Below are 12,488 nucleotides of genomic sequence, written 5' to 3'. Positions count from 1 at the left end.
ACTAGTGATTATAAACAAAGTTATTTTCTTTCTTGCTTCTTCCGACTTGGGATGAAACAATGTGAACAAAGTTCCAACATATCAAACAAAATGAAATGAACCCATATATGACAAAATATTAAACTTCATAATAATTAAAATTTCACATTCATTTGAATAGATCAAAAGCTGTGTCTGAACATAAAACTATTACATAAACTTAAAAACTGTAGTTCGACCAGGATCTTCACACCATTTATTATAATATTATTAAGCTTAATTAATCAAGATTTGCATGCTTCTCATTCTCATCACCACTAATTTGAATCTTTGAAAGCCTATCAATGAATAGATTAAACTCTTCTTCTCCACCAACCATGCTAGCCCTAACACAACCCGGATCCGACCCGAATCTCCTCCCATTCCTTGTTAAAATCTTGTGACCTCTAAGGAACTTCTCACAGTCCTCAATTCCTTCCTTGCATTTCATCCATGCAAAAGCTGTCATCAAAGTTTCACTTTATATTAATGTATGAGTTTAGATCTTAATTACTCAAACTAAAATTTTAATTAATTTATGCATGAAAGATAACTTATTCATGCATCAACCATCTCAAAATAATTGGTTTATTTATTTAAGAATACGGGTGAGATTAATTTGGTACAAATGAAATCAACTTATTAAACATACAAATAACGTCTAATTAATTATTATTACTCTATAATTTTGAACTGGAGCAATTATACTTCAATTAATGAAGGGAGTAATTAAAAAAATGTGGAGTAATAATAATTACTCCAGTTAGTACGTTTCTCACGTTAAGAACTGCTTGTATTTGATCTTAGTACAATGATAAAGATTACTCATTATTTTCTTTAAAAAACTAAGAATATACACAAAGCAATTATATATAATTAAAAAATAATATATTTTACATTAACATAAAAAAAATCAAATCATAACTTAAAAAATGACTATGTGTACACGCTTTTAACCTTATAAACCACTTCAAAGTTTGTTCATCACTAATTTACGTGGGACAAGTTTTACCAATTTTATTTTTTTTTCTAACTCCATATTAAACTCACTAATCTCAACTGTGTTGTTTTTTTTAACTCATTTTAGCTTGTTGTAAAACTTTTAACGAAACAATTTAATTCCTATTGTAGGTTATTATTTATATCTATATTTTCATTCTCATATATAAATATAACAAATGTAATCACTTCTCTTCGATATCAAAACTTTGTGATAACTAATTTGACCATAAAAGTTAAACATGCATTATATATATTAAACTAGCTACCTGGATGTGCTTGAGTGTCATCTCCAAAGTAATTGCAGTGTTGAAAAGGGTATTTTGGTATAGTAAACACTTGATTCTTTTTCAGTATTTCCCTTAAAATCTCCCACCTTTTCTTCATCAAATTCTGCCCAAATTCAAAAAAGTTATCGCCTTCGGGAGATCCAAAATGTTTGGATCCATCAGCAATGACTTGCAAGATCTTTGCAACCCTTAGTTGTGCTTCTTTTGATACCCCAATTGTGGCCACTTCCATGAACTTAATCATCTTCTTTGCCACTTCTTTATCTTTCACAAGTGCCCATCTGTTTTTGTTTAAAAACATTAATATATATAAGATCATAAACTATTGTTATAGATGAATAATCATCTAATTTTATCAATTTGTAGATGTTTCTATAAAAAGAGTTAACTCTGTTATACACAATCAATAATCCACTTCACAGTTTACCAACATATATATTTAACTTAATTACTTTATTAGCATAATCTTATGTAAGGCAGTAAGGTGATACAAACAATCAATGTGCAATTACGTTTTAGGATTTTGAAAGATGGAATAATTTCCTCTCCCTTCTCATTAAACAATTCGACTATAAATCATACATCAAATCCCTTATTTTAGGGATATATCTACAATTATTTGAATTCTAGATAACAAGCTAATTATAGGCAATATACAATTACTATTACACCCCCGCAGTCGAAGCGGGAGGTTGTCGAATGCTGAGACTGGCTCGAAAGTCATCGAACAGAATCTTCGGGAGGCCTTTCGTGAAGATATCCGCAATTTGGTAGCGTGTGGGCACATGAAGGATGCGAACATTACCACGACGTACTTGTTCGCGAACGAAGTGTATGTCGAGTTCGATGTGCTTCGTTCTTTGGTGTTGAACTGGGTTGCCGGATAAATATATTGCACTGATGTTGTCACAGTAAACTAGTGTCGCTATCGATAGAGGACGACAAAGCTCAAGTAACAAGTTCCGAAGCCAGCATATCTTCGCCACCACGTTCGCGACACCCCTGTATTCAGCCTCTGCACTAGAGCGGGAAACCGTAGATTGTCGTTTTGACGACCAAGATAACAGGTTATCCCCCCATTAAACGCAATACCCAGAAGTGGAACGTCTCGTGTCTTGGCAACCCGCCCAATCTGCATCTGTGTATGCTCGTAGTGCAATGGTGCGCATCGGTCCAAGCGTGAGGCCAAAGTCCGAGGATCCCCGAAGATATCGAAGGATACGAAGAAGAGCATTCCAGTGTGACATCTTAGGTGAGTGCATATGAATACACACTTGTTGGACTGCGTAAGAAATATAAGGGCGAGTAAACATGAGATACTGAAGAGCCCCGGCTAGGCTTCGGTAAAGGGTTTGGTCACCGAAATCTGTCCCGTCATGTTCACTTAACTTCGGTTTTGTGTCGACAGGGGTTGGGACCGACTTGCAGGTTGTCATGCCAGCTCGATCCAAGATTTCATTCACATAGCTTCGTTGAGACAAGAACATAGAGTCTCCTGTGCGTTTTACCGAAATCCCCAAAAAGAAGCTTAGAGGACCAAGGTCTTTCATAGCAAATTCCGAACCGAGTTTGTTCAAAATGAGACTCCTTAGAGTGTCCGTGGAGGTTGTGAGAATTATGTCATCCACGTAAATGAGGATATATGCAGTCTCGGATCCGTGGCTGTATACGAATAATGAATTATCGCATCGGCTCTGTGTGAAACCGAGTGTGATAACGAAATCTGTAAACTGTTGGTACTACGCCCTCGGTGCCTGTTTTAACCCATATAACGCCTTTTTAAGTTATATATGTGATCCGGATAGTCTAGGTGGCGGAACCCCATTGGTTGATACATGTAAACTGTCTCATTGAGAGAGCCGTGTAGAAACGCATTCGTCACATCGAGCTGATTAATTGACCAGGATTATGAAAGAGCCAATGAGAGTACCGTGCGGATTGTTGCCGGTTTTATTACGGGACTAAATGTTTCACCACAGTCAACACTCAGCAGCTGGTTTCGACCGTCACAAACTAACCGCGCCATGTACCGTTCCAATGATCCGTCCGACCGAAATTTATGTTTAAATAACCACGTACACCGTATGACATTCATGTGTGGTTGGCGCGGAACTAATTCCCATGTTCCATTTTTAATAAGGGCATTAAACTCCACATTCATTACTTGGCGCCATTCAGGTGTGGACAAGGCAACCATTGGGTTACGGGGAACAGGGGAGATGGTTATGGTATTGAGATTAAATGGCTGTTTAGGTTTTACAATTCCGTCTATGGATCTGGTGCGGATGGTACAAGTTTGAGTTTGTGGGGTTTGTGAAGTGAGTTGACTCGTGCGGGAGTCCGTAGTATGTGTAGGTGGGATTGGCTGGTTTGAATCGACAGTGGGCCCGGTGGGGTTTTGGTGGGCCAAAGGCTGGGTATGGGCATGGGCCGACGGTTGGGCTGTGTGGTTGGTTCGATGGGAATAGACCGGTAAGGGGGATTGGGCCGTGGGTGTGGGCTGTACAGGTTGGTTGGATTGTGGATCGATAGGTGGTGAAGTCGGTTGATCTTTGTTGTTGGTTAAATGCCAAAGTTGTGGGTGTATAGGGTCGGTTAAGAAGGAGTAGTGTTCAAGTGGTGGTTTATTAAGGATTTTAAATGGGAAGACGGTTTCGTCGAAGCTCACGTGTCTACAAATGATGATTTTGTGTGTCGATAGATCGAGACATTTATAGCCATGGTGCTGAGTCAGATAACCAAGAAAGACCCATGGTTTTGAGCGAAGCTCAAGTTTATGGATTTTGGTGTGAGGAATGAGAGGGTAGCAGAGGCACCCGAACACTCGGAGATGATCGTATGAGGGTGATCAGTTGTATAGGAGTTGAGTGGGGGTTATGAAATTGTGTGTTTTACTAGGAAGAATGTTTATTAAGTAGGTGGCGACCTCCAACGCATGATGCCAGAGTGTGTTTGGTATGTTAGATTGGGCAAGAAGTGTGCGGATGACGTTGTTTACCGAGCGGATTTTGCGTTCCGCTTTACCATTTTGAGAAGATGTGTATGGGCATGAGAAACGAAAAATCATACCGTGTTGGTTGCAAAAATTTTGAAAGGTATTATTAGAGAATTCTTTTCCGCTGTCACATTGAAACTGTTTGATGTTGCGTTCAAATTGAGTTTCAATTAGTTTGTAAAATGCTTGAAAGACTTTGTAAACTTGTGATTTATTGCAAATGGGATAGGTCCAAAGAAAATTAGTGACATCATCCACAAACAAAATATAATACCGATGACCACCGGTGCTGATTACCGGTGAAGTCCATAGATCACTATGTATCAAATCAAAAGGTAAATAAACATGAGTATTAGATTGAACGAAAGGAAGTTTAGTACTTTTTCCCAAAACACATGGCTGACAAAGTTTAGAAACAGCCTTATTACAACTGACATGACCAGATTTATTTAAAAAATGCAGTAAATTTGCCCCTGGGTGTCCCAAGCGTTGGTGCCAAACATCCTGAGCAAGAGCAGTGAACGAGAAAGGAGAGCTGATTTTGGAGAGAATCTGAGGTGTGAGCGGATAAAGGTCCCCAGTACTATTGCTGCGTAGGATGCGCGCCTTGGTCTTGAGGTCCTTCACAAGAAAACCAAAAGGATCAAACTTAATAGAAATTTGGTTATCCGTGGTTAATCGATGAACCGACAAAAGATTTTTAATAATATTAGGGGCGAGTAGGACATTGTTTAGTTTTAATGGTGGGTATGGTGGTGTGAGGGTTTGGTTGCCTTGGCCGACTATGGGGATGGTATTACCGTCGCCGACAATTATATTTTGTGAAATGCCATTATTAAAAAAAGAAGTGAAATTACCTGGGTTGTTTGTCATGTGATTTGTGGCGCCTGTATCCATGAACCACGGCTGCTCAGGGGGATTGAGGGCCATGGTATGAAGTGCTTGCTCGATGTCGGTGGGAGTGTAGCCGACGTTGTATGCCTAAGCGGGTCGTGGGCCGAGAACTCCTTGACCCGAGGAGTTGGGTCTATTGGTCGTCGGGTACGGGCAAGGTGGGGTTGATGCCCACTGTTGCCACTGTGAATTTCCCGCACCCGGGTTAGACCACATGCCCAGGAATGGAGCCCAAGGGTAAAAACCGATCTGTTGGAATGACCCGCGGCCGCGTCCAGTTGAGTTTCTCCCGCGGCCACGCCCCCTGCCGCGTCCACGGCTATTGTTGCCACTGCCGAGTCTACCCTTCTCCTGATTGTTTTCTGCCCGAACGTCCGCACGTGGATCGAGTTGTGCGGTGTTGCTGTGTGAGCCGGCTGACCCGTTTGAGCCGACATGTAGAGCCACGGCTGCTGAGTTTGCTGCATAAAGTGCCGTGGCTGCACGTTGAGTTTCTTCGTGGCAAAGAGTTGATCGACAGTTGTTGAAATCAGGAAGTGGTTCCTTGGAGCGGAGAATGGTGGCAATGGTAACGTATTGTTCGGTCAGCCCAACGAGGAGTTGCAGAACCAACTGTGTTTCGGTGAGAGGAACGTCTACGTTAAGCAGTTGATCGGCAAGCATCTTCACCTCCTAACAATAGGCGACCATGTCCTTGAAGTTTTCGAGGCGTGTATTGGTGAGTTTTGCCTGAAGGTACAGTGCACGAGAAGCCTTGTTGTCTTGGAAAAGGTTTTCAAGAGCAGTCCATGCGTCATACGCAATGGTGTTTTTCTTGAGGATGGTATGGAGAAGGTAAGGGGAAATCGTTCCATATATCCACTGAAGGACGATTGCATCCAAACGTTCCCAAGAATTTGGTGCTGGATCTGCTGCCATGTCTTTTCCGGTGGCGGCAGAGGAGGAAGAGGTTTCCCTTCGTGGTGCCAAGTGGTCGGCCACCAGAAAGGCCGTACAGTGTATTCAGAATAATTCCAACCACGTGACGTATTGGGCACTCTCGTTGTCTAGAGTGATCGGAACAAAGTTCCGGATATTGGTAACGGTGACAGCGGGGTGGAGGGAAGCCATGGGTGAAGCAGAGGATCATTAGTATTAGAAGAGAGGCCGGCGGTTTATGAGATACCGACAGCTGGGAAAGAAAAGAGGAGGATCGGTTATGGCTGTGATACCATGAAAGATGGAATAATTTCCTCTCCCTTCTCATTAAACAATTCGACTATAAATCATACATCAAATCCCTTATTTTAGGGATATATTTACAATTATTTGAATTCAAGATAACAAACTAATTATAGGCAATATACAATTACTATTAGATTTAAATACATTCACATATGAAAGCAATAAGATGTGGTAATTAATTCATGTCAAGTATTATAATGAATTAAGTTATAAGATTAAAATTTGGGAGGACATACCATTAGTCTTTTGTAAATTGCTACAAGGATAGCAATTATAAGTTTGCTAAATATTTATAATATTACCTATAAAAAATAACCATTTTACTTTTGTTTGTTACCATACATAATAAGATTACTTACCCAATTCGCGAACCGGCATGGCCAGTGCATTTTGAAGCAGTAAACAGCATGATGTCGAATTCCAGTGCGGAAGTGATAGGGGTATACTGAGGCCAATAGTATGCAAGATCATGCACCAAGATACCGCCTTTTCGGTTCACCACCGCTTCTTGGATCACTCCACTAGGGTTGTTAGGTGATGTCACCAGTTCAATGTAAGGCTCATTTTTATCGAACTGGCGTGCATCACCTCCCCATTTGTATAATCCTGACTTAACCAAATCCGCAATCTCCTGGTAGGCCTACATTTGGTAATGAATACAATTAATTATATATATACATATATACAGTGTAACTTAAGGTAAAACATTTGAGTTAGATATTCAGATAAATCAAGTCTCAGGAAGTAAGAAATTTATTGTTCCAAAAAAAAGATATTTATATTAATGGATATACCGAATAATAAGGAGCAGCCGAAACAACATTCATCTGGTTAGGTTGGTCACGTGATGTGATCGCGTAGAGCACTGCATGCACCAGATGGCTCGAACCGGTCCCAACAACAATCGTGTAACCATCGGTTACTGCATTACCTACCGCGCCATGCAGACTCTTAATCGCTTCCTCAAGCTTTGGTTCGAGAAACCAACAAAGGCTCTTAGATTTTGAAAAGTAACTCAAAGATTCATATCCTTTCATCTCAACAGTACATTTGTCCCCAATTTTCTTCCAAAAAGATTCGAACATTGTTGGATCCCCACTGTAAATTTCACATATTTAATAAAAACAAGTTTGACTAAAAATTAAAAGTAACGAAATATTAAGGATTTAAGGGAAAAATTATTTGACCAAAATGTCCAATTGATCAGTAAATGTTGACAAAATGTCTATTTGACCAACCAATTTCTATTATCCCACCTTAAAACTCGTAGACCCAATTAGGGGTGTTCATCGAATCGAATAACGAATTTTCAAGTTAATCGAATCGAATAATCCGAATATTTTATTTTTTTTGTTGGTATTCGTATTTGTATTCGACTAAAAATTGAATTACTCGATTCGAATTCGTATTTGTATTATATGTCATATTTGAAATTTCTTTTTGATTCGTATTTGAGACCCGAACTCGAATCGAATTCGAATAAATTCAGTTTAATTCAAGTTCACCTATAAACACTTCAAAAATCATAATCATAATTGTAAAACACACAAATATAAATTTTATATAGCTACAATACAACGTGATACTAAGTTTAAAATTAAAGTACAAATAGTCTAAAATTCAAAACATTCAAAACGAAAAGTCGACAACATCAATATAAACTTCGTGTATGGGGCTATGGACTATGGTGCCTGCGACTGAACTAGTCTAGTCTGAATTAGGATTTGATAATATCAATTGTTGTTAAAAAAAAGGAGGGTTTGAGGAATATAGGTAAAATTAAGAAATAATAGTATGAGTTATTTGGTTTAATTATTTTAAAATGGACATTTATTGTTTATATATTTGGCCCAAATAAAAAAATTATATATATACAATTTGAATTCGAATTTCGAATCAAATTGAATAAAAGATCATATATTCGTATTCGATTCGTATTCTATTACTATACTCGAATATGAATCGAATCGAATTTGAATTCTTTAAAATCGAATTCAAATCTTGATAATCGAATACGAATCGAATTTTGAATATTTCGAATTCGAATCAAATCCTGACACCCCTAGACCTGATCACTTTATATCCATCACTAAGGCGAGAATTTAACCGATCAGCATCTACCATTGTCCAAAAAAATTTCGCTGGAAGCCAAAATAAATCACGTCGGACGCCTAATCCCATCGGCTCCGACAATATTTTTCTAAAAAAAGAAAAAAAAAACTAACGACTTAATGGTCTTATGACGCATGACAGAATATGGTTGTTTAATGTAACGGCTCAGCATAACCGCATCATTATGTTGTCCGCTTTGCCATGACGAACCGTCATCGTCTCATAGATTTAAAGCTCGTCACGACAGGGAAGATATCCTCCTCTTTGTAAAAAAGGTTTCGTTCTCCTTCCCAACATATGTGAGATAGTACAGTTAAAAATCTCATCGAGTAATGATTAAAAATAAATCTCATCGAGTAATGATTAAAAATTTATCAGCTCGATAAGTTTAGGGTGGACATTTTTAAAATTGGTTCGAGTCAAATCGACATTTTGTCGATATTAACCAAATAACCAATCAAATGAACATGTTGGTTATTATCCCTTACAACTAAAAAAAATAACAAAATATTAAACATGTATAAAAAAACACACTGGTCTAGGTTAATGATAGCATCGATTGGCATGTTTGTGGCAACACCGCTGTGATTCTCCTCCGTGTTGCCGCCGTTAGCCACCGTTCGGGTTCCAGAAACTTGATCGGCACCACCCATTCTTTAGATGAAGTTGATGAGTATTAGTGAGAATGTTAGCATTTGATAATTTGATGGTTTATTTATAGTGAGATGAGAATATGTTGCTTGAAATCGATAAAGTAAGACTGCTAGTGAATTAACAAACAAGTCATTTAAAACGGATATACTTTTTTGACTCATATAATGAATTTTTGTGCAAATTTAAGGAAACACTATAATAAAAATGGTAAAAAAAAATATAACTATAAAATCAAGATGTATTTGGTTTGTATACAGTCAATGTTCAAAGAACCAACGTGTAGAAATCATTAATTATGTTCCAAGAATTTGTGAACTTTTGTTGATTAAATGATTTTAAATTCTTAAAAGGGTACAAAATTCATATAAATTTATGGTGATTTATTAAATTAGTAAAAGAAGTAGTTTGAATTTCAACTGTTTTACTAATTTTCTTTTTTTGAAAATATTATTTCGGTTATTCAAATTTAAGAATTTGTCTTCTTTTTATTTAAAACTTTTTTTTTTCTGTCTGTCTATGAAATTTAATTGATCATCACAATTCGAAAAGAGTAATCCTTACCCAAAACATTGGTACCGCTTAAGCCAAATACTTTTTTATAGAACTTATCTTAATAAAAAATTATCTTAAATTGTATTGGAGTTGAGGTTGGATTTCCATTTTCCCTTTTAATTCTCATCCTTTAAAACAAATATAATAATCCATTTATAAATTAGGGTTCATTTATCGTACGTGTAGATGATTATAAAAACAGATTACCCTAAATATTTTTGAGGAACGAGGATGTGATCCTAATTATAAGATTTCGAATATGAAACGATACTTGTGATTTTCATGATTATGTAGGCATTTTTTTAAAGGCAACAAAATTTATATAAAAAACGAAAAAACCACGACTAGCTAAAAGCTAGACGGAAAAAAAGACGATAGATTTTGTATGCGTTTATGATTCGTTGAAAGATTGGTTCTTAATGGATTTTGATTGTTTGTAAGAAACTGGGGTTTGAGTGACAATTTTGGAGAGAAGAATGTAGGGACCTCATACTTAGTTATGGTATGTCACTCCCTCCAAAATTTTATTTTACAAGAATGTACTCTAATGAGAATGCTAAAACCATTATCGGTACATAAAAGGATTCTTGGTGACGATAGTGATGAGACAACTATAATGTTTAAGTATATGATTCATTCATATGACTTGTACTAAGAGCTCATTTCCCCGTTAGTTCATATTAGTTATCATTTATGTTCATAACCCTCCTTCCAACAGAGCTATAATATTGGTGTTCCATTATTATTGTCATGACTAGGTTTCCATCTCCATATTGTGTATGGTTTTCGGTTCGTGTGATTTTTTTTTTTGTTTTGAAACAAGGGTTTATGATTCTGTTTCTAAGATATCAAGTTTTACAAAAGAATGCGGGGGACCCGAAAGTTTTTTTGTTTAAGTTATCATCACTATATTAATAGTTTGATTGTTACTCGAGTCACGACTCTTTACCCTAATTAGGGATAACAAGATAGTGGACTAACTTAGATTTTAACTTCAGTTTTGTGGTGAACAAACTCCATAGACACATGAAGATCGAAAAAGTATAACACCTATGGATACATTTTATGCATGCCGTTTAGTATAACTCTAATGGGTGTAATGATATTAAGTTGCTCGCTACCGGTTATTTTTGTTGAGAAAATGATCTTAATATATGCGGTGCATATATCTATTAATTTGTTTTACAAATGAGGACAGTAATCCTTTTTTACCTTGGAGGAGATGTGAAAGGAAACACTGAACCATCACAGTGGTTGTTGGTAGTACGTTAATCGCCAAAATTAACTGTTTTTACTACCTTCCTAACCACCACATACAATATAATTTTATCATTAGTACCTAATAAATAACTAACCTGAATTGGGATATATGTCGACTAATTGTTATTTGATGATATGAAATTTAATTCGAATGAGTTCGCTTTTGCCATGGATCACATGGTTCTTTTGCGATGTAACTTGTAGTACTATTGTTATCATCTATACTGTCTCTATAGTCGCCATAAGTATATCCTTTTAGTGTTGGGGTTGCATTGCTTCAACTGGAGTAAAGAATACCATGACCTATAGTTCCTGTTATGTAACATAATATATGTTTTCTAGCTTCCCAGTGAATTTTTAGGGATTTCATAAATTGGCTAATCAGAAAACTGCAAACATGATATCAGGTCTTCTAGTCTTGTGCATGTTAAGTACATACCAAACTTTGATAGAGACTACTACATATAAAGCATAATCAATATTTTCTTTTATCCATAAAGAAATTGTCATGTTGAATATAAGAGTAAGTCTTTTACATATTTTTGTGAGATGGTCACCATTTTCTTGCATTGTTTTACTTTTATTCCTAGAAATAGTGTATAAAGCCATGTCAGTCATTTCGAAATATGATTTCATGGATTCTTTGAATATTATGATCATTTATCGTAAGTCAACCGTAATTACTAGGTCATCAACATATAGACATATAGTTAACTTATTTTCTCTGTTTATTTTGATGAATAGACCATAGGGTATGTTCAAATCACAAATAGCCCAAAACACATAAATAGAGCACAAAAGATATAAATGAAAGCCAAAAGTTATAAATGGATCCAAAAAGACAGAAATTGAGGTCAAAAGGATTAAATGGAGCTCAAAAGACACAAATGTAGCCCAAAAGGCACAAATGGAGCCTGAACGACACAACGGAGCCCGAACGACACAAACAAAGCCCAAAAGGAATGAACGAAGCCCAAAAGGTACAAAGAAGCCGAAAAGGCATAAATGAAGTCCAAAAGACATAAAAGGGAGCCCAAAAGACACAGACTGAGCCCAAAAGGCCTAAACGGTGCCCAAAACGTCAAGTTTTCAGTTGCAAAAGAAATTAAAAATGTATTAAAGTTGCATAATTGGCCAAACCTCAGGTATAAAAATGACAATTAATTCAATGTTAAAAGCAGTGAGAAATTAAAAACAAAAAACAAAAAGGTTGGTTTTTTCCTGATTAAGGCCAAAATAGATAAAATTAGCGAAATGTGCGAAAATGACACGATTATTTAAAACCGTTAGGTGTTTGGTACAAAAAATTTAAAAATTGTACCGAAGTTGCGTAGTTAGCCAAATCTCATGTATGAAAATGACATTTAACTCTTCTTATAAAAAAAAACTTAGTGCTGTAAGCTGTTAATTCAGTTATTTTTACACATCATCATAAGCAAACCGTAAAAATCAGTAGCAACCATAATGATCCATCAGTTTCTCGTTGGTTC

The 12,488-nt window shown here is 36.6% G+C and overlaps 1 protein-coding gene across 1 annotated transcript; it reads right to left on the bottom strand.

The window, feature by feature from the left end:
- Positions 1-259: 259 nt before the first annotated feature.
- Positions 260-9,323, bottom strand: LOC143619175 (L-tryptophan--pyruvate aminotransferase 1-like). Its single transcript, XM_077091173.1, has 5 exons — positions 9,067-9,323; positions 7,215-7,518; positions 6,780-7,060; positions 1,287-1,588; positions 260-480 (listed from the first exon to the last, which is right to left on the bottom strand). The coding sequence occupies exons 1-5, from the start codon at positions 9,183-9,185 to the stop codon at positions 260-262; spliced, it is 1,227 nt and encodes a 408-aa protein (XP_076947288.1). The 5' UTR covers positions 9,186-9,323.
- Between the last annotated feature and the right edge of the window lie 3,165 nt (positions 9,324-12,488).

The sequence above is a fragment of the Bidens hawaiensis genome, unplaced genomic scaffold (genome assembly GCF_021521415.1).
Source record: "Bidens hawaiensis isolate Kalapana, Puna unplaced genomic scaffold, B.hawaiensis_p1.1 tig00002414_1, whole genome shotgun sequence".
Classification (NCBI taxonomy): domain Eukaryota; kingdom Viridiplantae; phylum Streptophyta; class Magnoliopsida; order Asterales; family Asteraceae; genus Bidens; species Bidens hawaiensis.
Note: the sequence above shows the minus strand (reverse complement) of the source record. Positions and strands in the feature narration are given on the sequence as shown.

Bases quoted from the DNA above. Each gene is read 5' to 3' on its own strand.
- LOC143619175 (XM_077091173.1), bottom strand. From the start codon at position 9,185: ATGGGTGGTGCCGATCAAGTTTCTGGAACCCGAACGGTGGCTAACGGC. The intron at 7,061-7,214 runs GTATATCCATTA...TACCAAATGTAG, and splicing joins CGGCTGCTCCTTATTATTCG to GCCTACCAGGAGATTGCGGA. The intron at 1,589-6,779 runs GTAAGTAATCTT...AAACAAAAACAG, and splicing joins CATGCCGGTTCGCGAATTGG to ATGGGCACTTGTGAAAGATA.